This window comes from Rhinatrema bivittatum, chromosome 2 (assembly GCF_901001135.1).
Source record: "Rhinatrema bivittatum chromosome 2, aRhiBiv1.1, whole genome shotgun sequence".
In the NCBI taxonomy this organism is placed as follows: domain Eukaryota; kingdom Metazoa; phylum Chordata; class Amphibia; order Gymnophiona; family Rhinatrematidae; genus Rhinatrema; species Rhinatrema bivittatum.
Window position 1 is genome coordinate 754,386,669 of NC_042616.1, and position 23,493 is coordinate 754,410,161.

The 23,493-nt window shown below is 42.4% G+C and overlaps 1 protein-coding gene across 4 annotated transcripts in view; it reads left to right on the forward strand.

Moving 5' to 3' along the window:
* COLEC10 (collectin subfamily member 10) overlaps window positions 1–23,493 on the forward strand; it is an 83,599-nt gene that overhangs the window by 48,594 nt on the left and 11,512 nt on the right. For 3 of the 4 annotated variants that reach the window (XM_029591940.1, XM_029591939.1, XM_029591937.1), the window contains 2 exons: window positions 4,972–5,043; window positions 17,002–17,055. In XM_029591940.1, coding sequence (XP_029447800.1) covers window positions 4,972–5,043; window positions 17,002–17,055 — 126 coding nt within the window. Of the gene's footprint in view, window positions 1–4,665; window positions 4,873–4,971; window positions 5,044–17,001; window positions 17,056–23,493 lie in introns of those variants that run through there. The other variant, XM_029591938.1, reaches the window with a different exon arrangement.

The following is a 23,493-nucleotide window of genomic DNA, read 5'->3' on the forward strand; positions in this document are numbered from 1 at the left end:
AACGGTGCTGTTTGTATGTATATCTGTGCATGTAAAACTGCCCCCCCCCCCAAAACCCAACTCACCACCCAATCCTCACCCTGAGTTACAAGTGCCCCTCTTACATTGGTATAAATAGTTAACTGTTTAGCAAGCCTCTACAGAGGCTCTCTCCCTTTCCTTCTCTCCCCCCCCCCCCCCCAGCAGCCCAAAACACAACAAAAGCCATCCACATGCCCCGTATAGCAAAATGATGAATCTTGGCCCAAGCTTAGGTGATTACCTACATCTGTGATATAGCAGGTTGCAAAATATTTCCAGTAAATGTACCCAGATAACTTTAACCTTAACTTAAGTGACAGAAAAATAAAATAATCAGTGCTGGCCTGCAGACTCAATCCCTAGTTCTTCAACTCCACCAATCATTCAAATATAAATTACATGGACTATTGACATTGGATTAGAAAAAGTGATTCCCTAAACAGAGGTGAGGGATTTAGGAATTAGCTTACAAGTGAATCCTCAAAGGGGTTAATACATGTAAATATAAATACTACCATAACAATTATCAAAACCCTTTTACCCATGTTAAGTGCACTTAACAGTGATCCAAGCTTTGATTACTTCTCAGCTGGATTACTACAATAGACTCTATATAGGTCTTTTGGAAAGACTTATGTGTAGGCTACAGGTTATGAGGGTGCCTCATAGGACTTCAATGTGATCAATATTGCATAAGCAAGATTTTGATTCACTGACTTTTTGGGCATTGAAGTGCATGGGCTCTGATTATCTGATTAAGGCTAGAGGTAGAAATGAAGAAAAGGGTGCATGGGAGTATCGTGCAAGAAGCAGCAACTACGACCCCTAACAGAAGGCATGGGGATTACTACCAATCAGCTTTCATGATTTTCATGCAACTGCAACATCACTCTCCACTTCAACAGCAAAGGGGAATAAAGGGAATTAGATTCAAACAGCAGCCAATGGTGGGCCCTGTTCTTTTAAATTAGGGGAAAAGCACAGGACTGCTTCTAAGGGCAAGTCCAAAAGCAAAGCCTGTTCAAACAGCATAGTCTGAATTATCATGAAGGTTGTTCACCCAAAATTACTGCTAGTAAAAATGATGCTAGCAGTAATTTTGTAATTTGTTATGACTTTGACAGTTGCTTGATTTTGATTGTTAATATTGCTACCCTTAGCATAAGGCTTGGGGGTAACTTACATTGAGCAGCAGTTACTATACTTAACAGAAACATTGTGGTAACCCAAACCATAAGAAGCTTGCTGGGCAGACTGGATGGACCATTTTTCTGCCATCACTACGATGTTACTGTGTAAGAAACTGAAGTGGAATGTGCCCGGGCAGTCATTACAATCTAGTCAAGAGGCCTTTATTAGTAGTTACAACTTAAATCAGGCATACTCGCTTGCTGGCCAGGGCATATTTTATAATTATCTCTATATTATGGAATTCCCTGCCAAAATGATGTTAGGTAGAGGATAATTACTTTTGAAAAAAGTAAAGGCTTCTGAGCTACACATCCCTACATCCATAGCAACATAAATTAACTAGGAACTCAACAATATGAAGATGCAGACAGCAGTCCAACAGCGAGATGAGCACTTTCCAGTTTTTTGCACTGAGTGCCACATGTATGATTATCTACCAGTTGGGAAGAGGTTGCAGAGAGCTCCTGGCTCTCAGGGAATGAGTCCAGTCTCTGGAGATTAGGATAGCAGAGGCAGACAGTAACCCTTTTCTTGAATGTGGCATATTCTCTCAGGACACACAAAAATATTTATAATTGTCTGGGGCTTTCTTCACTATGTCTCTCCCCTCTGGTAACTCCCAAGGTGTGAGTCCTTTCTGTGGGGTGAAACAGATGTCTGTGGCACAGGCAGTGTTGTGCTGGCACTTGTAATGAGTGTGTTATTTTCACTGTGGTTTGTGATGCTATAAGTAGTGCAGGGACAAAAGTTACTAGACACAGAGCTGGGTGTTCAAACAATAATTTACTGGTTCTACAAAAGTTAAATCAATGTCCACTTATGAATAAATAAAATTACAGCTGACTGTCTTCTTCCTGCTGTTTAAGTGTCTCTAGCTCAGGTTCCTTATAAAAGTCTTATCTCTCCTGCTTTGAGTGCATAAGAAATACAGTACTGGGGAAAAATCCTACTCTACGTGGGGTCCCCTTAGAATATAGAAAAGTCCTACCTGAATCCACAGTTGGTTTTGTCTGTTTACCCAGTCTGTGCCTGTATCCCGGGGTGAAGGCTCTGTGACGGGTCCCCAAGAGCTATTCACCTTCTTCCTTATAGCTGTGACCTCTCTGGAGGAAAAGTCCAGAACTGTGCTTTGCAAGCCCAGCTCCAGGAAAGGTGGACAAAATCCTCCTGCCCAACAAAAATGCTTGTCAACCTCTAAGAGCTCGAAAAATCCTCTCTGAAGGGGATTCCCCACAGGCTTCGGTATCCTGGCCTCCGGAGCTGGGAAACTGCCTTCACCAAAATGACCAGCTTCCTCTCCAGTGAAATTCTAAGAAAATCAGAAAGACTCTAACAAAAATCTCTTCCTCTAAATTGAGACCAACTCCAGACAGGCAGGTAGTACTTAGGAAGGAATGGCCTCTAAAGCATATAAATGAAATTACAGATCTGTTACTGGTAATTTGTAACCTATCATAGGGATTGTCCGCCCTACGTGGTAGGTGACCAATGTAACCCTGATCTTTAAAAAGGGCTCCAGGGGTGATCCTGGAAACTATAAACCGGTGTCTGCCTGCAGTGCCAGGAAAAATCATGGACACTATTCTAAAGAACAAAATCACAAAACATATAGAAAGGCCTGATTTAATGGGGCACAGCCAGACAAGACAAGTTATGCCTCACCAATCTGCTAAAGGTTTTTTAAGGGTTTAATGAACATGTAGATAATGATGAGTCAGGGGGTTGTAGTGTATTCGGATTTTCAGAAGGGATTTGACAAAGTGCCCCAGGAGAGATGCCTGAAAAAATTAAAAAGTCATGGGATAGGAGGCAATGACCTATTATGGAATCCAAACTGGTTAAAACATAGGAAGCAGAGAGGAGGACTAAATGGTCAGTTTGCTCAGTAGAAAAGTGTAAACAGTGAAGTACCTCAGGGATCTGAATTGGAACAAGTGCTTGTTAATATATTTATAAATAATCTGGAAAAGGGAACAAGTGAAGTGATCAAATTTGAAGACAATACAAAATTATTGTGAGTTGTTAAATCATAAGTGGATTGTGAAAAATTGCAGGAGGATCTTGCAAGACTGGAAGACATGGCATTTAAATGGCAGATGAAATTTTATGTGGACAAGTGCAAAGTGATGCACATGGGTAAAAGTAACCCAAACTGTAGTAACATGTTAGGTTCCATATTAGAAGTTACTGCCCAGGAAAAGGACCTGGGCATCATAATGGACAGTACTTTGAAATCATCGGTTCAGTGTGCAGCCGCAATCAAAAAAGCAGACAGAATGTTAAGAATTATTAAGAAAGGAATTGAGAATAAAATGGCACATATCATAATGACTCAATGGTGAAGTTGCACTTAGAATACTGTGTGCAGTTCTGATAATCACATCTCAAAAAATATATAGCTGCATTGGAAAAGGTGACCAAAATGATAAGGGATAAAATGGCTCTCCTACAAGGAAAGGTTAAAGAGGTTGGGTCTGTTCAGTTTGGAGAAGATACACTTATGGGGGCTATGATAGAGGTCTATAAAATCATGAGTGGAACAGAACTGATACATGTAAATCGGTTATTTACTCTTTCAAGAAATACAAAGACTAAGAGGCACTTCTTGAAGTTAGTAAGTAGCACAATCAAAACAAATCTGAGAGAATTCTTTTTTAATAAACACACAATTATGTTCTGGAATTCATTACTGGAGGATGTGGTTGGCAGTTAGCATAGCTAGGTTTAAAAAAGGTTTGGATAAATTCCTGGAAGAGTCGTTATTAAACTGTAGTTAAGCAAGTGACTTACGAAATCACCACTATTATTGCGCAATAGTAGCATGGGATCTATTTACTGTTTGGAATCTTGCCAGATACTTGTGACCTGCATTGGTCACTGTTGGAAACAGGATATTTACTGGGCATGAATGATTCTTAGTCTGACCCAGTATGGCCAATTCTTATGTTATTACAAGGTTGTTGTCACAGGCATGCTGGATCTCTTTAGTGGAAGACCAAAAAGGTTGGGAATTAGTTTGGCACAGTGTATATGACATTGATATGATCTATTAATTGATATATATTAATTGATGGCTTGCATGTTTAAATTGTATGTTTTTATGACTATTATACATGTTACCTTTGTATGGCGCTTTGGGAGATTTTTTAATATGAAGGAGCCGGGTAATAAGTTTTATTAAATAAATAAAATGGTATGAAACGGATTCTAAGTGAATTGCAAGAAAGGTAAATGAGGGCTCTGCAGTGGTTTACCACCTTATTTTGAAACAGAAATTACCCATACTGTTGAACCAGCATAGTATGCCTCTGAAAATGCATTGAAATGAACTACTGAGCACTTAAATCTATAAACATTTCCCATTAGAAAATGCTATTCTCATCTTAGTGTGCTCCTTTCATTTTTTTCCCTTTACAGTTTAAATCTGCACCCCCTTCCCTTTCAAAACCATCCATTTCCAGGGATGTGATGTGACCCATGATTTGGAGACAGGCATGTTCTGCATTTTGGTTATTCCCCGCCTCTCCAACACCCAAAGCATTATGGTACTTGTATTACTGAATTCAAGTGGCAGAAGCAGAACTAACTACAAATATCACAGTGCACTGGTATGGAAGTCTAGAATCCAGATCTGGCCAAACTTTTTACTCCAAAAGTCAGGTAACATTACATCCCTGCATGTCATCACCTCTCCTGGAAGGGCTTAATAACAGAACTTTGTAGTTCTCAGTGTTATAAATAATTTGTTTTCCATTTCAGGAGAAAAAGGAGACCCAGCTGATGTAGGTGATCAGGGAATGATTGGAAAAATTGGTCCCATAGGTACAAAAGGTAGGATATGTATTTATAGTACTGTAGAAAAGATTAAAACGCTGAACATGCTCATAAGTGGTCTATTGGCTTTAGAGAGTTACTTTTTTTCCTGTATATTGTCATTTGTCTTTAAAATGCCCCTGGATTCTAGGTTCTATCTTTTTTTTTTTTTATTTTAAATGCAAAGCAAAGTTTCTACAATCTCAATAATCACAATTGGTAGGTTACCATGTTTCTTTTTTGACAATTAGAACTGCTGCAATTTTTTATAAATGCAAAACCAGCATGCCATTTCTGTGTTTAAAAAAATATATGATCATGGCCAGAAATTCAATTGACAGAAAAACAAAAGAAACAAATATGACCGCAGATAAGTACATCAAGATCCATGTAGTCTGCTAAATTCTGATGCTGTACCACAGAGCTCCCAAACTCAGACTGTACCATCACATCATTGCAATCCAGGACCCTCTATGCTTATCCCAGGCTTTCCTGAATTCTGTTACTGTTTTGACCTCCACAAGGAGGCTGTTCCATGTATCCACCACCCTTTCGGTGAAGAAATGTTTTCTCATGTTACTCCTGAGCCTTATATCATGAACTCTTGTTTTAGAAATCAATGCCCTATATCTTATGCTTTACCTATTCATTGGAAGATTTTGAATGTCTCTAACATATCCCTTTCTTCCTCCTCTCTTCGAGGGCATGCATTTTTAGGTTTTTAAGTCTTTTTTCTCAAAGCTTATGCTGCAGACTCTGCACCATAAATGTAACCCTTCTCTGGACCACCTCTACTCTGATTCTTTGGGATATAAAGAAACGTTTGGTGGAGAAAACCTTAAACCTGGCACTGTATTCAAGGATCATACAATAGTGCTTATAGCCACTAGTTCAATGTGATGATGGTTCATACCAGGTTTTATCTTACCCTACAAGCATTATTTATTTATTCATTTACAAACCGCCTTCCAGATCATAAAATATGCATACCAGAAATATAATGTATATAATACAGAGCCTCTTTCAAAAAAAGGTAGAATAAAACATTCTCCCAACTAACCTATTCATCACATCTCCCTTAATAGATCACCTATATAACCCTTCCCCAGATCCTGAAATAGCCAAGCCTTCAATAGTTTCTTGAATAATAAATAAATCTTATTTGTAGTAGTAAGATATTCCTAGGTTCCTTCATTTTCACTTTAAAATGATTTTCACCCATAAATTCCCAGGTTTTTCCAAATGTGACAATTGGTTTAAACCAATATTCATCCTAATTTTCGGTTGATTAAAAAGCTGCTCCAGATCTGCAGATGCAGCATTTCAAGGTCTCCAACCACTGCTGAAAGCCAGTGTGGGCCAAAGTGCAAGCTGTGTCCCACCCTCCACCAGTGAAAGTGCTTATGCCCCAGTGCTGCCCATGCCAAGTTTCAAGTCTTGCCCCATCATTGCCCACCCCCCCCCCCAAGCAGCCAAAGTGCCTACTGTCTGGTGCCGTAAATGCATTTCATGCAGGCCCTGTCTACCAGAAGCTCTTTCCCGTAGGCTTCCTGGCGCTGCATAAAAGCAGAAGAGTAATGCTGCAGAGCGAGGGAGCCTCAGAAAGGGGTTGATTTTAAAAAAATCACATGGGTCTCCATGTGCACGCAGTTCCAGACACACGCACTCGGACGCATCAGCGCGCACGTGTTATAAAATAGGATATCCGTGCGCACATGCACACCTGATTATATAATCAGCATGAGCATGTGCAGGCGGATGTCTGTCACTCGCACAATGGGAGGAGATCTTAAAAAAAATATACGCATCCCTACCAATCTGCTCCAATTAAGAAGCGGACTGGGAGGGAACTTCCCAAACCCTAAACCTATCCTTCCTCTCTCTTCCCCGACCCTAATCTATCCCTACCTAACACCCCGTTTTTTTTCATACTTACTTCTGCTCCGGAGGAGAAGTATCTTCCATGTGCCTGCCGGTTGCCGGCATGCGCTTCCCTGGGACAGTGGCTAATGGTGTTAACCCGGCCTGCCCCGCCCATCCTCCACCCCCCCCCCAGCCCGCCCCTTTGGAGATGCCCAGCACTTCAGTGTGTAACGGGGGTTACGCGCGTGGCCGGGCCTTCCAAAAATGCCCGCAGCACGCGCAAGGCCCAACTACCTGCGTAACCCCTGTTATTTACAAGTGTGGTCCTTTTAAAATCAGTCCTGTATCAATTAGTGCAACAGTCAATGTACAAAACGTGTTTCGATTCTTAAACACAATACAGATATTTCACAAAATATCATTATTTATTTATTCATTGCATTTCATTCCTTTGTAAACAAGAAAATAGTTACAAAATATTTCCTTTGTAAACAAGAAAATATTTACAAAAACATATTCAAGAGTATACAACACATGCCACTTTCAAAACGAGTGGACACATCAATATACTAAAGCTATTGCACATATAAACATGAAAACACGGACATGTCAAACCCATCAACCCCATAACATACATCAACAGCCATACCTCATTCATTCCACATAAAAAACATTTCCCCCCCTAAAATCTACATATGCATATCAATGCTCGCACTATCTGTTAAACCTTGGGTGTTGTAAACCCCTTTCTAGCATGTCCTGATGAGACATTGACCCAGTAAATACCAGAGTAGTTGAAATCTTCCGTTATTATTGTATTGCCAAATGTATTTGCTTTTGTAATTTCAACTAAGCAGAAAATATGCATAGAAGTTACACCAATTATCAATGCAGTCTTAAGCATATAAATCTGCTTTGAAAATTATACTGCCAAAAATATATGCCCACAAGTATATTTGTTAGTTGGTGTGTATAGTTTTGCCAAGAGAATGTATGCGCAAATTTTTTTTAAAGTAAAAAAGCATGCATTTTCTTTGACAGTGGACTCTGTTGCAGAAGAGTCCCACTGCTGCTACCATGTGTGGCAACTGGGAGCAGCCACAGCTTGGGAAATAGTCAGTAGGACAGATGGAGGCAGGCTCTGGCTGGTTGCCACATACAAATTGTATGTACAGTAACAGAAAAGTAAAGGCTGTTTATCTTTACAGACCTTAGCCATTCAAAGTTCTCAAAGTAAACTGGCTTCCTGCCTTCTCCTTGGTACTTCTCTAACCATTCTGCATCTTGACTCCTTATACTGTGGCGACGGGAGCCTCCCTTCACCCATAATCCCTTGCGGGCTTGGTTCTTAAGGTGTTCCAAGGGAGTTTCCTTCACATGTAACATACTATCATAGCAATTTTAAAAAGCCATTTACACACCTAAATTATATTTCCACATGAATATCCTAGGGACAATTCAGTGGCATATACTGTAGTAATTTTCAAAAACCCACCTACATGTGTAAAGTGTGTTTACATGGGTAAAACCCAATTTTAAATGTGTAAATATTTTAAAAACCAGGCCCTACTTTACCCCCAGAAGCCCCTTTAAAAATTACCCTCCTTATGTTGTTCACCACTTCAAATGATTTTGGCTAGGAAGACAGTTTAGAAATTTTACAAATAAATCCTCTGATAATGAATGTCTGGCATCTTTTTTTTCAGGATATGGTAATGAATGTGAGGAGTTTTGTGGATGTTAGATGGCACTCAGATAAGGAAAAGTGGTAGCTATATGAGGGGAGGAAGGAGGTAGAGACTAATCCTCAATTACTCTTCTAAGAATTTGACCATATATTTATGTTAGAATTTAAAACACATTTAAGTCAAATAACCAACTTTTTAAGTTGAATCTATGCTCCTCATATTGATACATGATTTATTGCACTTTGTCTTGAAATGGGAGGGGGCTTAGGGTGGTAAATAGTTCATTATCTAAAAAAAAATCTATTATTTTGCTATTTTGAGGAAGTTTCGATGCATAGATATGTAGAAATTACCAGCCCATTTTAGACCTTCCTTATTTGGTGAAAATTATTTAAAAAGTGGTCACTGTTCAAATAACAGGGTTTTTAGAGTACATAGGGGGTCTTGATTATCGTCAGGCTGGTTTTCATGCATCTCATGCATTGCATTCATCCACTGTTATGGTCTCAATAGTGGGTGATGGTCTGCTGTTCTCAGATAGAGGAGAATCAGGTTTTATTTGGTACTATTAGATCTTTCAAGTGTCTTTGATATGGTGGACCACTCTCTTTTATTAACTTGCTGTCATTTAGTGGAGCTAGAGGGGACTGTTACCTATAGATATCATCTTTCTTGAAGAATAAAGAACAGTCAGTATGGCTGGATGGCATTTTATCATCACTTAAAGAAGTAGTCTCTGGGATTCTTCAGTGGTCCCCATTATCTCCATTGCTTTTAATATTTACACTCTCTGGGCAAGCTTATTCAGTCATTTGGGTTTACTACCCATGGGTAGCATCCAGATGGTGGCATTACTGGGAAAAGATCTTGAAATTGTAATTACTAGATTGAACAAATGTTCAGAATTGCAGGCTGGTAATAAATAGATCTTAAATTCTAGCAAGCCTGAAATGTTACAGGTTGGACTTATGAATTCTGCCTGAAATTGAAGGGTTGACAATCACTCCAGTTTCAGAAGTGAAATTCCTGGGAGTTGAGTTGGATTCTTTTTTTAATCTGGAAGGTGGAGATTGCTTTTGTGGCATGCAATGCTTATTTAAAAAATAATTGGTAAAACAGGTCTGTCCTTTTTTTGAAGGAGGGGCTTTAAAGACAATGGTTTAAAATATACACAGATGATATTCAGTTTCTAGTTCCTAACTCAATTTCATGGCCCAACACACTCTCTCTAACCGATCTATATCTGAAAACCATTAATACTTGGTTGTCTCATAACTGCTTAAAGCTAAATACCACTAAAACCGAAATCACGTCCCCATCTGGCCGTTTACCGACCAAATTAGTATTTAACAACCACACCATTCCAATTGTTGTTCACGTACGTAATTTGGGCGTTATAATTGACTCCAATTTATCCCTAACCACGAACATTTCTACAATCGTAAAGAAATCATTTTACAACCTTCATTTACTAAAAAAACTAAAACCTCTACTTTATCCAGATGACTTCCGAACGATCTTACAATCCGTCATATTAACTGGAATAGACCACAGTAACTCTCTCTACCTAGGCCTTCCCGACTCTTCGATTCGCCCTCTTCAACTCATTCAAAATACCGCTGCTCGCTTATTAACCAGCATCCCCCGTCGCGAACATATCACTTCAATGCTACAATACTTACACTGGTTACCAATACATTTTCGAATTCAATACAAAATATTAGGGATGTGCATTCGTTTGTGATGAAATAGGAAATATAGACGATATTTCCTATCAAAATTAGACTACTGTAATATTTCCTATCAAAATTAGACTACTTAGACTACTTAGAATACTTAGACTACTTAGAATATTTCCTATCAAAATTAGACTACTGCAATTCACTTCTCCTAGGCCTGCCCTACGCCACAATTAAACCACTACAAATCTTGCAGAACTCCATGGCACGAATCATCACAGACACTCGTAAGAGAGAACACATCACACCCATTTTAAAAGAACTGCATTGGCTCCCCATCCCTTTCCATATAAAATACAAAACCCTTACAATACTCCATAACATGCTTCACAAAAATGACCACGAATGGCTCAAGGAAACACCACGTTTCCGTACATCCAATCGTCCATCCAGAGCCTCCACGGCGGGCACTTTACACATCCCACCCCTCAAAATAGCAGACCACTCAACTACCAGAGAGAGAGCCTTTACCATAGCCGGCCCCTCCCTCTGGAATTCTCTTCCCACGTATCTCCGCCTTGAACCTTCCTTACCCAACTTCAAAAAAGGCATCAAAACCTGGCTTTTCTTACAAGCATACCCTGACTCCAATCAGACCTAAACCCCCTCCACTGCCACTTCCAATTCCCTTACCCCTTCTAATCCGTTGATGCATCCTAGGGAATTGCTGATTTTGTAAATTTGTTAATTTTTTATTCTCAGTTTTTTTAACACAGTTCCTATCAATTTCTCTCTCCCCTAGCACTTCACTACCTTTCTCCTTCCCGCAACTTCTGCGCTTACTGTCACCTGACCCCCATCCTCTCCTTTTTCCTTCACTGCTCCACCTCCCCCCTCCCTGTTATTTGTAATTTCCTCTTCCTCCTTTACAATGTTGATTGTGAACCGGCATGATATGTCCTATGAATGTCGGTATATTTTAAAAGCATTTAAATAAATAAATAAATAAATAAATAAATAAAACTTGAGGTCTAGTCAAATTAATGGTCCACGGTCCACGGTATTACAATTGAATTCAGAACGGAGGTTTCCAAGAGAGAGACGTACATGAAAGAAGCCAGCTTCAAAAATGGATATTGCAATATTTAAATTTTGAACAGATTGTAAGTGGAAAGTTCCACAGGGAGTCAGGTCAATGGTGTATTAGATATAGATTATAATACTGTATAGATTTATGAGAAATACACATGCTGGCCTTATTATGTACTTCGATGATTTTAAAGGTGTGAATGAGTGTGTGTGTGATATGGTTTTTACATTTCTGAACACATTCCTGAAGTTATATTGAAAGCACAATAAAAATTTTGCACTTTTCTCTTATTTTGTGGTATGTATTGTATATAAATGCCATTTTGGAAGCCTAGATAAAATGTATTCTATGCATTAAAAAATATCAAAGGAAGACCATACAACTGCCAGTGTATTTTAATGGTGAGGTAATGGAGGCAGGTATAGCTAAAAGATCATCATTCAAAAAATGGAAAGTGACCCAAATGATGAAAGCAGGCAAGAGTATAACCCCTAGCAAATTGCTTATAAAACAGTAGTTAGAAAGGCCAAGAGAGGCAAAACTATTAATAAAAGCTTTATCAAGTTCATTCATAGTAAAAAGCCTTAAAAGCCTGTGAGGGCTTCAGATGAGCAGATAGATGACCAAGGGGTAAAAGGGGTACTCAGAGAGGACAAGATAATAGCAGAAAAAATGAATTAATTCTTTGCCTCGATTTTTAAAGAGGAGGATGTTGGGAACATGCCTGCAGCTGAAATATTCTTTAATGGTGGAGATTCTGAGCAACTAAAACAAATATCTATGACAATGGAAGACATAATATATTGACTGAAGAACTAAAGTGTAACAAATCACTAGGACTGGATCGCATCCACCCCAGAATTCTATAAGAACTAAAGCATGTTATGGGTAACCTTTTATTAGTATTCTGAAACCTATCATTTAGAACTTCCACGATGTCTGAAGACTGGAAAGTGGCTTACAGTGATGCTAACTTTTAAAAATGGATCCAGGCGTGATCTGGGAAACTACAAACATTGATGTGAAGCAAAATGGTAGAAGTCATTCTGAAAAGCAAAATCACTGGCCATATAGATAGGCATGGTTTAATGGGGAAGAATCAACATTGTTTTAGCAAGAAGTTGTCTTGTCTTACCATCCTTTTAGATTTTTTTTTGAAGATGTAAATAAACATGAATGTAATGCCCCCTTGACTGCTTACCTCGTGGGGCGTTCCTGGGTTCAGGACCAACCTGACGGGAGCCCCCTAGGGCAGATTCCGTCGGTCCTCACATTCTTGGCGCCTTGTGCCTCCACCGGGGGAAGAAAGAGTTAGTGGGTGGGATTTCCCTCCCTTCACCCCAGGAAAACAAATGGCACTGTGAACAAGGCTGGCATTATGTACAAATATATGCAAGTTTATTAGACTATACAAGCATAAACATTTCTGCATGACTATGTACATTACTAATAGGATGTTAAGCAGCACACTTACATGCTCGTGGTTAGTAGTCTCGGTCTCCACAACTATATACATTTCTACAAGGTAGCAAGAACATCTAATATTTGGCAATTTGGGGTTGTTGGTCCCCACAGTACACTACCCTATAGAGTAGAGGGGACTTTGTACGTTCCCACTTACTCAAGCATTGTTATTATCCTCCCCCTTTTTCCCCAGTCTCATCCAAGTGAACCGATGCAACTGGGCTGGTGAGCAGTGTTGGACTGGAGGGATCTGTCTCCTTCCACTCTGCTGAGAGGTACGTGCCAACACTGGGGCCAGGGTGACCCAACTTGGCCTCCCGGTCTGTCATTGGGGTCCACATCTTCCTGGGGGACCTGACTCCACATCGCCGGACTGCAGCTAGGGTCCCTTTGCTCTTGGTGGATCGCTTGACCTCAGGATATGCCGCTGGGGTCCTCACCCCCTCAGGGGACGCATCTCTGCCTCGCTGGACCTCCTCTGGGTTCCTGTTACTCTTGGGGGACCCAACTCTGCCTCCTGGACTTGCTCAAGGGGGATCACTTGATCTCTGCCACTGTCCTTCAGTTCTCCTTCCTTGGCAGGAAGTTTTTTCCCCAGCTTAGGCTTACAGCTCAACTAGGCTCATGGCTGTCTTGTATTCAGTGGGTTTTGCCCTCTGCAGTCAGTATTTTAGCTTCTTTTAAGCTCATGGCTAGTCATGTGCTATTACCCAGCCTAGAAGAGTCACTTTCTTTCAGCCTAGTTTCTACTTCAGCTGTTGCCTGACCCTGTATGGATCACCTTTCAACCAAAAGAGTAGAGAACCCAACAGGACCATAGATAGGAAACCATGTACCCCATGTACCCCTCTATCCTGCCTATTTTTTCCTGTCTGGGAACTTCACACTCAACATGTATGACTACCCCTGCTAGTCAGGGTGAAAATCTGTCTGCCTCTCAGTACTGTCTTCCAGCACATTTCTCTCACAAATCCCTTCCCCAGTCATAGTTCTGTATTTTATAATTTTAAATCCTCTGAATTATTTGCTAGTAATATTTCCTACAAAATTACCATGAGGTCCAGGGGACTATGACATGAAAATCCCCTACCTGAATGTCTGACTAACCCATTGAATGGTCAGTTAGGTATCCTCACAACAGGACATCTGGCAACCTTTTCAGTCTCCTGTGTTGCGCTAGGGGGGTGGACCCATGCCTTGGAGCAGTGGAGAACAGCTCCCTGGTAGGGACCAGGAAGCACCTACCCCCAGGGGGCCAGCACTAGAGGAGACAGAGGCTAGGATGAGCTTCACCACTGGAAGCCCAAGGTACCCCCAGGAGGAGCCCGTAGGGACGTGGGCCTCGCAGGGTCTCCCAGAGAGATGGAAGTCAGGCATGCCCACAGACAGGAGGGGAGCATGGTCAGGTTCAAGACTGGAGGTCAGGTGGAGCAAGGAGGACCAGAACAGTGTAGGTGATGACAAGGCTAGGAACAGCGCCGGAATCTGGAGATGTGGTCAAGCAGCCAGAGGTCAGAATCTGGGGGTCATTCCGAGGAGTGGTCAACGTAGCAGGGGTCAGGTTCTGGAGGTCAGATGAGGTCACAGGCAGGCTGAGATCAGAAGGCAGGCAGCAGGCAGACGGGTCTAGGAGCAGGCTGAGGTCAGAAGGCAGGCAGCAGGCAGACAGGTCAAGGATCAAGCCGAAGTCAGTATCAGTAAGACAGTCCAGAGGTACTACCTGGGGAGACAGACAGATGAACAGGAACAGAAGGACGCTGGAATACTAGGATGCAGGAACGAGACTGGAACAAGACTGGAACAAGGTTCAGACGCAGTGACAATCTAGCAAACAACTAACTCGATTGCCAAGGCAAGGAAGTCCAGGAAGGAACTTCCTTATATCAGGGAACCAATCAGGGCACACCGCGGAGCTAGGACCAGCCCCTGGCCCTACAAGAGGCCGGGCGGTCTGCCACGTGAACATGCACATAGGGGTATGGCCAATGCCACTGAGGATGCCGAGCTCCGGCGTGAGGCCTGGTGCATAGTGGAAGGCCCAGCGACCGCTGCCACGGGACGCTGATGCCTGGAAGAGCTCGCAGCTACCACTAGGGAGGCCAACCCGAGACCTGCCGTGGAACCAGAGAGGTGAGCAGGCCCATGCGCGGGCCAGGCGCAGACAGGGTGCGTAACGTCCTGAGCTTGTGGCTCAGGTTACATAGTTGTATTGTTCTGTTCTTTTCTCTCCTATTGCTCCCTCAAACCTCAGATTCTTGGAGGGGGGGGGGGTGGTTCATGAAGAAAAATATACACCTGTTGATATAATATATTTAGATTTCAGAAGGTGTTTGACAAAATCCCCCATGTTAGACTCCTCAGGAAATTACAAAGTCATGGGATAGGAGGCAGTGTTCATTGGATGCTTGTAAATGCCTTCAAGAGAATCTTTCCAGATTGAAAACAACCACAATAGAACAAATGCTTAACTTCCCTTTTGTAGTTCTAAAACTGACTCTTTATAGTTTCAATTATGGTTTAAATAAAATGCCAGAACAATAACCAAATTCAAGAAATCATGGGATAAGAACAAGGGATCCTTGGATGCGAGAAGGTGAGCGCAAAGCCTGCCATCTAGTAGGTCCTGTAGTATAGCAGCAGAAATGGGCAGATAAGATGGGCTTTGCGGTCCTTGTCTGACATTTTCTGTGTATCTGTGTTATTGATCTCCTTAAAAGTAGAAGACTTTGGAGCATGTGATTTCTCTTTTAAAACTCAGAAGCACAAAATACAGTATTATGGCAGAAAAGAAACAACAAAATACTTTTCTGTACTTAGATGTCATTCTCCATCAGCTTTCAGGCCCTAGTAAACATCTGATGAATGGACTTATAAGGCCCTAAAGGCTATCGTGTAATAACATTTATACTCATAACAAAAGACATCAAACAAGTCATTTGAAGGTAATCATGACCTTCCTGAGAATTTTTTTATTTATTGAAAAAAAAATATATAATCTAAAAAAAAGCTTTGCTTGGGTTGTCAAGTTATTCAGTAGGATAAATTTTGTACTAAACCTTTTTTCCTAGAACAGGAGGACATTTTTCAAAGGGAGTTAGCCAACTAGATTCATGGGGTAAATAATGCCCTACCCAGTGCATTATTTAGCTGCTCAAAAAATGGGTGTTGCAAGAGTCATCTAAAATGTACGTAGGTAGTTCATAATGCAAGCAATTTTACCTGCATTAAAAAGAAACTTTCCAGGGATATGTTTAGTTTGAGAAAGTTAACTAAGCACACATAATTGATTTTTGAAATTTATGTACATAGTTTCCCCTGTGCAACTCACTAGTAGATACAGCGGGTGCAAAGTGTATGGATCTTATTTTATCTGCAATAAGTGTTAGTGAATTTTCAAAGAAAAACTACTTACGCAGTTTAAAAAAAAGTTCCCGTGTAATTTTCCACTAGGCAATTTTAGAATAATTTGCCCTCTATGAGATTAATCAGTTCTTCAGTAATATGGCAAAATCTTTGTCTTTCTACTGTACATTGCCTGCTTGCTACCTGACACAGGCCACTAGGTGGCACCTAACTAACGAAGGCAAGTGTGACCCTCATGAAATCAGGTTTGAAGTACAGTATTAAATTAGCAGCCTACCTTTCAGAGCCAGATTTGACCTATTAATGTCAATGAAACAGCATAATTTCATTTTGAAGCAGAAATTCCATGTACTTTCTACAAGCTAAAATAACAATATTATTTAATTGGGTGATGTTTTAATAGTGACTTACTAGATCTATATATTGTAATGTATAAGAAACCTTGTCTTAGTAAATTGCAGAGAATGTAGTTTTGATATGCTGTCAGAGACTCACTAATTAAAATAAAAAAAAACCAGAATGACATTTCAAGGCAAGAAGGTCAAATTTTGGTTTTGTTACTCTAAAACTGTGATAAGAAGCTGATCATTCTAAAGAATGAGCCTGAAATGAGTAAAATCTCTGTGCTAATATTAAATCCAAGCATAAACAGGTCATCCCTAGTTGTCCCTTCTCCTGGTTCCAGTAGCACATGAATTTCAGCTGTACCCGTTCTGAATAACAGAATTCTTGGAGATAATGCTCAGCTATACCACAGTTAACTGCTTTGGAAACAATTTAAGCTGTTAAATAACCTCTTGTTGGATGCATATTCTATTTTTTTATTCAGGTGAGAAAGGATGTAAAGGTTTATCTGGACCAGCTGGAGGAAAGGGCAAAGCAGGTACAATAGATTTTTTTATCTCCACCTGTACAAAATTTCTACCTTAATGGCCTAGGGCAGAGGTTCTCACCCCAGTGCTCAGGACACACCCAGGTAGTCATGCTTTCTGGATGGCCACACAGACTATGCATACAATGGAGGCAGTACAAGCAACGCTATGTCATGCATATTCATCCTGGTTATGTGTCCTGAAGGCTGGGTTGAGAACCCCTGGCCTAAGGAAAAGGCTAATGGTACAAGACTTCCTACCAGAGCCGTACCAGGCAATTTGGCACCTAGGGCCAAGTGAAAAAAATGCACCCTCACTTTGACACACCATACGACACCACAAGCTGGGAAACTGTTAAATCAATGGTAGGGGGCTTTAGTTTTTATTTTCACCCTGCAGTCACCTCCTGTTCCTTTGGATTTCCAGCTCAATTGGAACCAGTACGATCCTGGTGCCATAAGCTTTCATTCAAAGACTGAACTGGAAACCCCAAGAAGCCAGATGATGCACACCATGCAATAAGAGAAATTTATTTATGAAATGCATTTCTATTTGAGGGACAAAAATTACTTTTTTCTTCCCAATTTGGCCAAATATGCAGCTCATTGCAGGAAGCCTTTTCTGGGATTGACAGCTTAATTTAAAATACTGGGAGCTAATTTTGGAATTTTAGATCTGGCTTGAATGCATGTGACTCTTCATAATAAAACTACAACTTTTGATTCTATGGAAGATTTAAATGTGTACATCCAAGAGCACTTGAGCATTAACCATATGGCATGACCCTTCAAGCAGTCATCTGAAGGCAGCGAAGTAATATGACAAGGCGGTAGCTAAAACCAGAACGATAATGGGCTGCATGGAGAGAGGAATAACCAGCAGGAAAAGGGAAGTGATAATGCCCATGTACCTGGAGTACATGCTTCGAGCAATTTTTAACCAGTAAAGCGATAAAGACAGGATGGAAAAAATCCAGCAGGTGACCAAAATAGTGTGGGATCTGTTTCAGAAGACCTATGAGGAGAGGCTGAAGGAGCTAAATATATATACTCTGGAAGAGAGGAGGTGCAGGGGAGAAATGATACAGACCTTCAGATACTTGACAGGTATTAACGATGCGCAGACTTCAGACCTTTTCCATTGGAAACAGTAGAACTAGAGGTCACGATATGAAACTCCAGGAGGGAATGATTCAGAACCAATATCAGGAAATATTTCTTGATGGAGATGGTGGTAGATGCCTGGAATGCCCTCACAGAAGAGGAGATGTAGATGAGAACAATTAATGAACTCAAAAGGGCATAGGACAAACACTGTGGATCCCTAAAGGCTTGAAGAAAGGGATGGTGTAACATTTCTGCATGGGAATAACCTGCACGAGTGGCAGTTACCCCCTTAACAGAACGACTGGGGGTTACATGCATGAAGCAGCAGTTACTACCATAAGCAAATTGCTGGGCAGACTAGATGGACCATTTGGTCTTTATCTGCCAACATTACTATGTTATGTTACTATGAGCTTATACTTTCACAAGATTTTCATCATGTTACTCAGCTAAATGTACAGATCTCCTAATACGCATTAATGTATGCCTGTATGTTTGGAGAAATAAAAGGTTCCAGTTTCATCTTAGGCTGGAAGTCAGACTTTATATTCAGAATTTATTGGGTCATCTTAATATATTAAGGGGCAGATTTTAAAAAAATACACGCGCGTGTACTTTTGTTTGCGCAATCGCCGCGAACAAAAGTACGCCGGATTTTAAAAGATACGCGCATAGCCGCGTGTATCTTTTAAAATCCGGGTTCGGCGCACACAGGGCTGCGGAAAATCGGCAGCCTGCGCGCGCCGAGCCGCGCAGCCTGCCTCCGTTCCCTCCGAGGCCGCTACGAAATCAGAGCGGCCTCGGAGGGAACTTTTTTTTTGTCCCCCCCCCCACCTTTCCCTCCCTTATCTAACCCACCCCCCTGCCCCCCTGGCCCTACCTAAATCCCCCTCTACCTTGTTCAATGGAGTTACGCCTGCTGCTGGCAGGTGTAACTCACGTGCGCCGGCTGGCCAGGCCCCGACACAGGCCAGGCACACGGCCATGCCCCCGGACCGCCCCGGACCGCAGACACACCCCCCGGACTGCCCATTTTAGCAAGCCCCGGGACTTACGCGTGTCCCGGTGCTTTGCGCGCGCCAGTGGCCTATGCAAAATAGGCGCGCCGGTGCGCACAGGGCTTTTAAAATCTACCCCTAAGAATTCATCCCAATACATAAACAACGATGCAGTCTGTGTGTTGATTGATGGAATTATGATACTATTAATGTGAGCAAAACAGTAGGAATTATTCTGGTCTTTTTCTGTTTCCTTTATAATTGATTGCAGTGTTGTTATAAACTGGGTTTTAAAGGGTGTTATCTTTCTTGTAGCACGAGACACACTTATGTTATACCACATTTAATGGTGGGAGTGTTTGAGAACAAGCTTTACTCCTGGTTTCTTAATCTTTGTTTTTATCTTTTGTCTAACTTTTCTTTTGTTTTTTTCCAGAGTGTTTTTATGGAGTGTTTCATATATACTATATCTTGGCGATTTTCTTATTTTCAGGATTTTTCTTGTTATGGATTAAAGAGATTGTTTCAACAGAGTGTCCTTAAATGTCAACAGTCCTAATTATCAGGGGAAAAAGAAAAACATTTTATCACATGCACAGTCTTTTCAGGCTGACATAATTATGTTACAATAAACTCATCTGTCTTTGAAACAAATGCAAAAATTAAAGGGGGATGGATTGGCACACGGGCATACAGGTGCACCTTTTCGTCGGTCTGCACCCAGCGATGCCCGGAATGGCCTGGAGGCCGGCAAGGTTCGCCGGGTCCATGGCCTTGCAAACTGTTGGATTCATGGACCCTTGATCCAGCTAGAACTGATGATGGAGCACCGTGGGAAGGCCCACCATGGAGGTTGTAGCCGGGAGGCGGTCCAATCCAGGAGACCAATCGAATCTTCACCACTGGAAGTCCAAGATCCCCCCTGGGAGAAGCACTTGAGGACCCGGACCACTTGGACTTACGTACGGTCTCCTGAGGGTGAGTATCCGAAGAAAGGTCCAGGAGTGCTGAGGAGAGGAAAAGCTGGAACTAGGAGGTCAACCAGAACTTCACCACTGGAAAGCCAAGGTCCCCCCAGGAGGAGCCCGTGAAGACCCGAGCCGCTTGGACTTAGGCAAGGCCTCTTGGACAGAGCAGTCCGGACAAAGAAGAGCAGAAGGAAGGAACCAACAAGGATTCAGGGCAGGCGGCTGAAAGCAGAAGTGGAGACGAACCAAAGTCGAGGCAGGTAGCGAGCGGGGAACCAGGGCATGAGCCAAAGTCAGAAGCCAGTGGATGAGCTGAAGTCAGAAGGATGAGCAAGGCAGGAACAGCAACTAGCACACTCCAAGGAGTCAACCTCATTGCAAGGCTAGGAGTGCAGCTAGTTGCAGGGTTTTAAACCCTGAGGGCGTCTGACATCCTCCTCAGGGCTGTCCTACATTTCCCGAACTGGCCCCTTTAAATACTGAGCCCCTGTGAGCACGCTCGCGCTATGGGGGCGGCGCCAGCAGCAGCGCATTGGCAGCATCTCCCTTGAGGAGGGATGCTGCGGGCAGCAGAGCCAGGCAGGCTGGACCAGGCCCCAGCGATGCTGCAGCGTCCCGGGCTGGCCCCGAGGTAAGTGCAAGGACCGGGGTACAGCCCGGGACCACAACACTACCACAATCTAGGGATGTGCATTCGTTTCCTACATATTGGTAAGCGCAACGTATAGGGCCATATTCGCTGTATTCGTGGGGAAGCGAAACGTATTGCGATTCCCCACGAATACAACAAATCTTCGCCGAATTATTCGGCAGTCTAAAGGAGCGAGTTTAAACAAACCCCCCACCCTCCTGACCCCCCCCCCCGGCCATCCATTGCTCCTACCATGTGACAGGGGCTGACCAATGGCACCGGTAGCCCCTGTAACATAGTAAGGTCAAAGGCTATCGGCGCCATTTTGAATACCGGCAGCCAAGGATGTGAGTGCAGGAGATGGCTCCCGGACCCCCCGCTGGACCACCAGGGAGTTTTGGTAAGTCTTGGGGGGGTCAGGAGGGTGGGGGGTTTGTTTAAACTCACTCCTTTAGACTGCCTTGTGGGGTCCCACAAGACTTGCCAAAAGTTCCTGTTGGTCCAGCGGGGGTCCGGGAGTGACCTCCTGCACTCGGGCCATCGGCTGCCAGTATTCAAAATGGCACCGATAGCCTTTGCCCTCACTATGTCACAGGGTCCAACCAATGGCACCGGTCGGTCCCTGTGACAATGGATGGCCGGCACAAGATGGCACCAGCCATCCATTGCTCCTACCATGTGACAGGGGCCGACCAATGGCACCGGTAGCCCCTGTGACATAGTAAGGTCAAAGGCTATCGGCGCCATTTTGAATACCGGCAGCCGAGGGTGTGAGTGCAGGAGATGGCTCCTGGACTCCTCCGCTGGACCACCAGGAAGTTTTGGTAAGTCTTGGGGGGGGGGGGGGGTCAGGAGAGTGGGAGGTTGTAGTTAATTCAGTTTTAGCCGGGAAACGAATAAGAATTAACGCATGAACATATCGGGGGCCCTCCTTGCCGAATGCAACATATCTGCCCCCCGATGAATATGAATCCCGAATGCAACGTATGGGTCCCTCTGCACATCCCTACCACAATCCTACTCAAGAACAGATTATTTTTTAATATTGACTGAACTGTTGGCTGGGGTTTCTTGTGCTAGCATTCATTCTATATTAATTTCAGATCATGCCATAGTCTCATTTATTTTATCTTGGACAGATCTGCATCCTTCTCTTTCTTCATGGAGATAATATTAGTATATTATATGATCAGCAGTTTGTAGATCATGTTTGGAAAGCTAATGTGAAATATTTTCAGTTTAATGAACTTGATGACTTGATGACTTAGCCCTCCAGGTCATATGGAATGCCTTTAAGGCAATTATCAGAGATGAAATACTTAGTTTCACCATAAGGAAAAAAAGAGAATCTAACCGTACCATTAAAATCTGGAAGGGGAAATTTCCCAATTAGAAAAAGTGTATTGTACATAAAAATAATAAAGTACTATTATCGTTGCATATTCTAAAATATCAATATAGTAAATTGTTAAGTGATAGAGCAGGCAAGTCTGTATTCTTAAAAAAAGGCAAGCTATTATTCTGAAGATAATAAGGGCCTATTTTCAAAAGGCCCAGTGACTCACAAAGGCCCAGCGACGTGTCTAAGTCCCGGGGCTTTACTAAAGGGGGTAGTCCATGGGTGGGGCGGGTGGTCGGGGGAGGGGCAGGGGTGGGGTCAGAGGCCTCCAACACAGCGGCCATTTGCCGCTGTGCCGGCCCTGCCCCGCCCCCGGACTGCCCTTTTAGAAAAGCCCCAGAACTTACACGCGTCCTGGGGCTTTACATGCGTCACCGGGCCTTTTTAAAATAGGCCCAGTGCACGTAGGGCTTTTAAAATCTGGCCCATAGAGCGAACTCTGTGTGGACTGGAGAAAAGCCAGGGAGAAAACTGTAGAACAGTAGCACTGGAAACTTGGAGACAAGCAGGACCCCAGGCATTGGATGGTAAAAACTTGAACATAGTACACACAATAGGAACACAGCAGCATGGAGAACAGGACAGGAAAACCAGAATACAATAGGACTGGGACAAGGTTACAGGCCAGAAATAGCAGACAAAGCAATAGCACTTCCAAAGGGTAGAGGCTGATTGAGTTGTTGGACCAGCACTGTGTGTGCCTTCTGGATATGCCTTATATTCTGCTGGGAATATAGGGCAAACCCAGTGCTAGTCCAATCAGAAGACTGCAGGGGCATGTCTGACTCTCCCCGGAAACAAGACAAATATATTAAAACTCTCAGAAAAGCCAGCAGCCTTGAAGCAGGTTCACAGCCTGGAATCCCCAGGCTATGGGTTTGAAACCCCACAATTAGTTGATCTCCTCAATATCGTTCCTGATGGGGTAGGTGAGACTTTATAAAAATGGTGATATTTCTGGAAATACATTTTATCTTAAGCATGAAACCTTTATTTTTTTCCTACTGATTTCTATAAAAATGTTGGTAGACAATTGTCTAAATTCCTGTGGAATGATTGTACCCCTGGAATTGCTCTATGAAAACTTAAAGCCTTCAAAGAGAAAAGGGGAGATAGTTTCCCAGATTTGTATTTATATCATCAAGCGTTCGGGGATGGTGAGTGATCCTTTAGATATACTCCAAGTGAATAGAATTTGAACATTAGTGTCTCCAATCCCTTTGCATATATTGCCTGGACTTAAAATTATATCTATAACAAAAACCAAGAAGGCCACTAAAAAATCTCACATGCATTGTATTAGAGACTGTCATAAAAAAAAAAAAAGAGCTTAATAGTGGTTGTTTG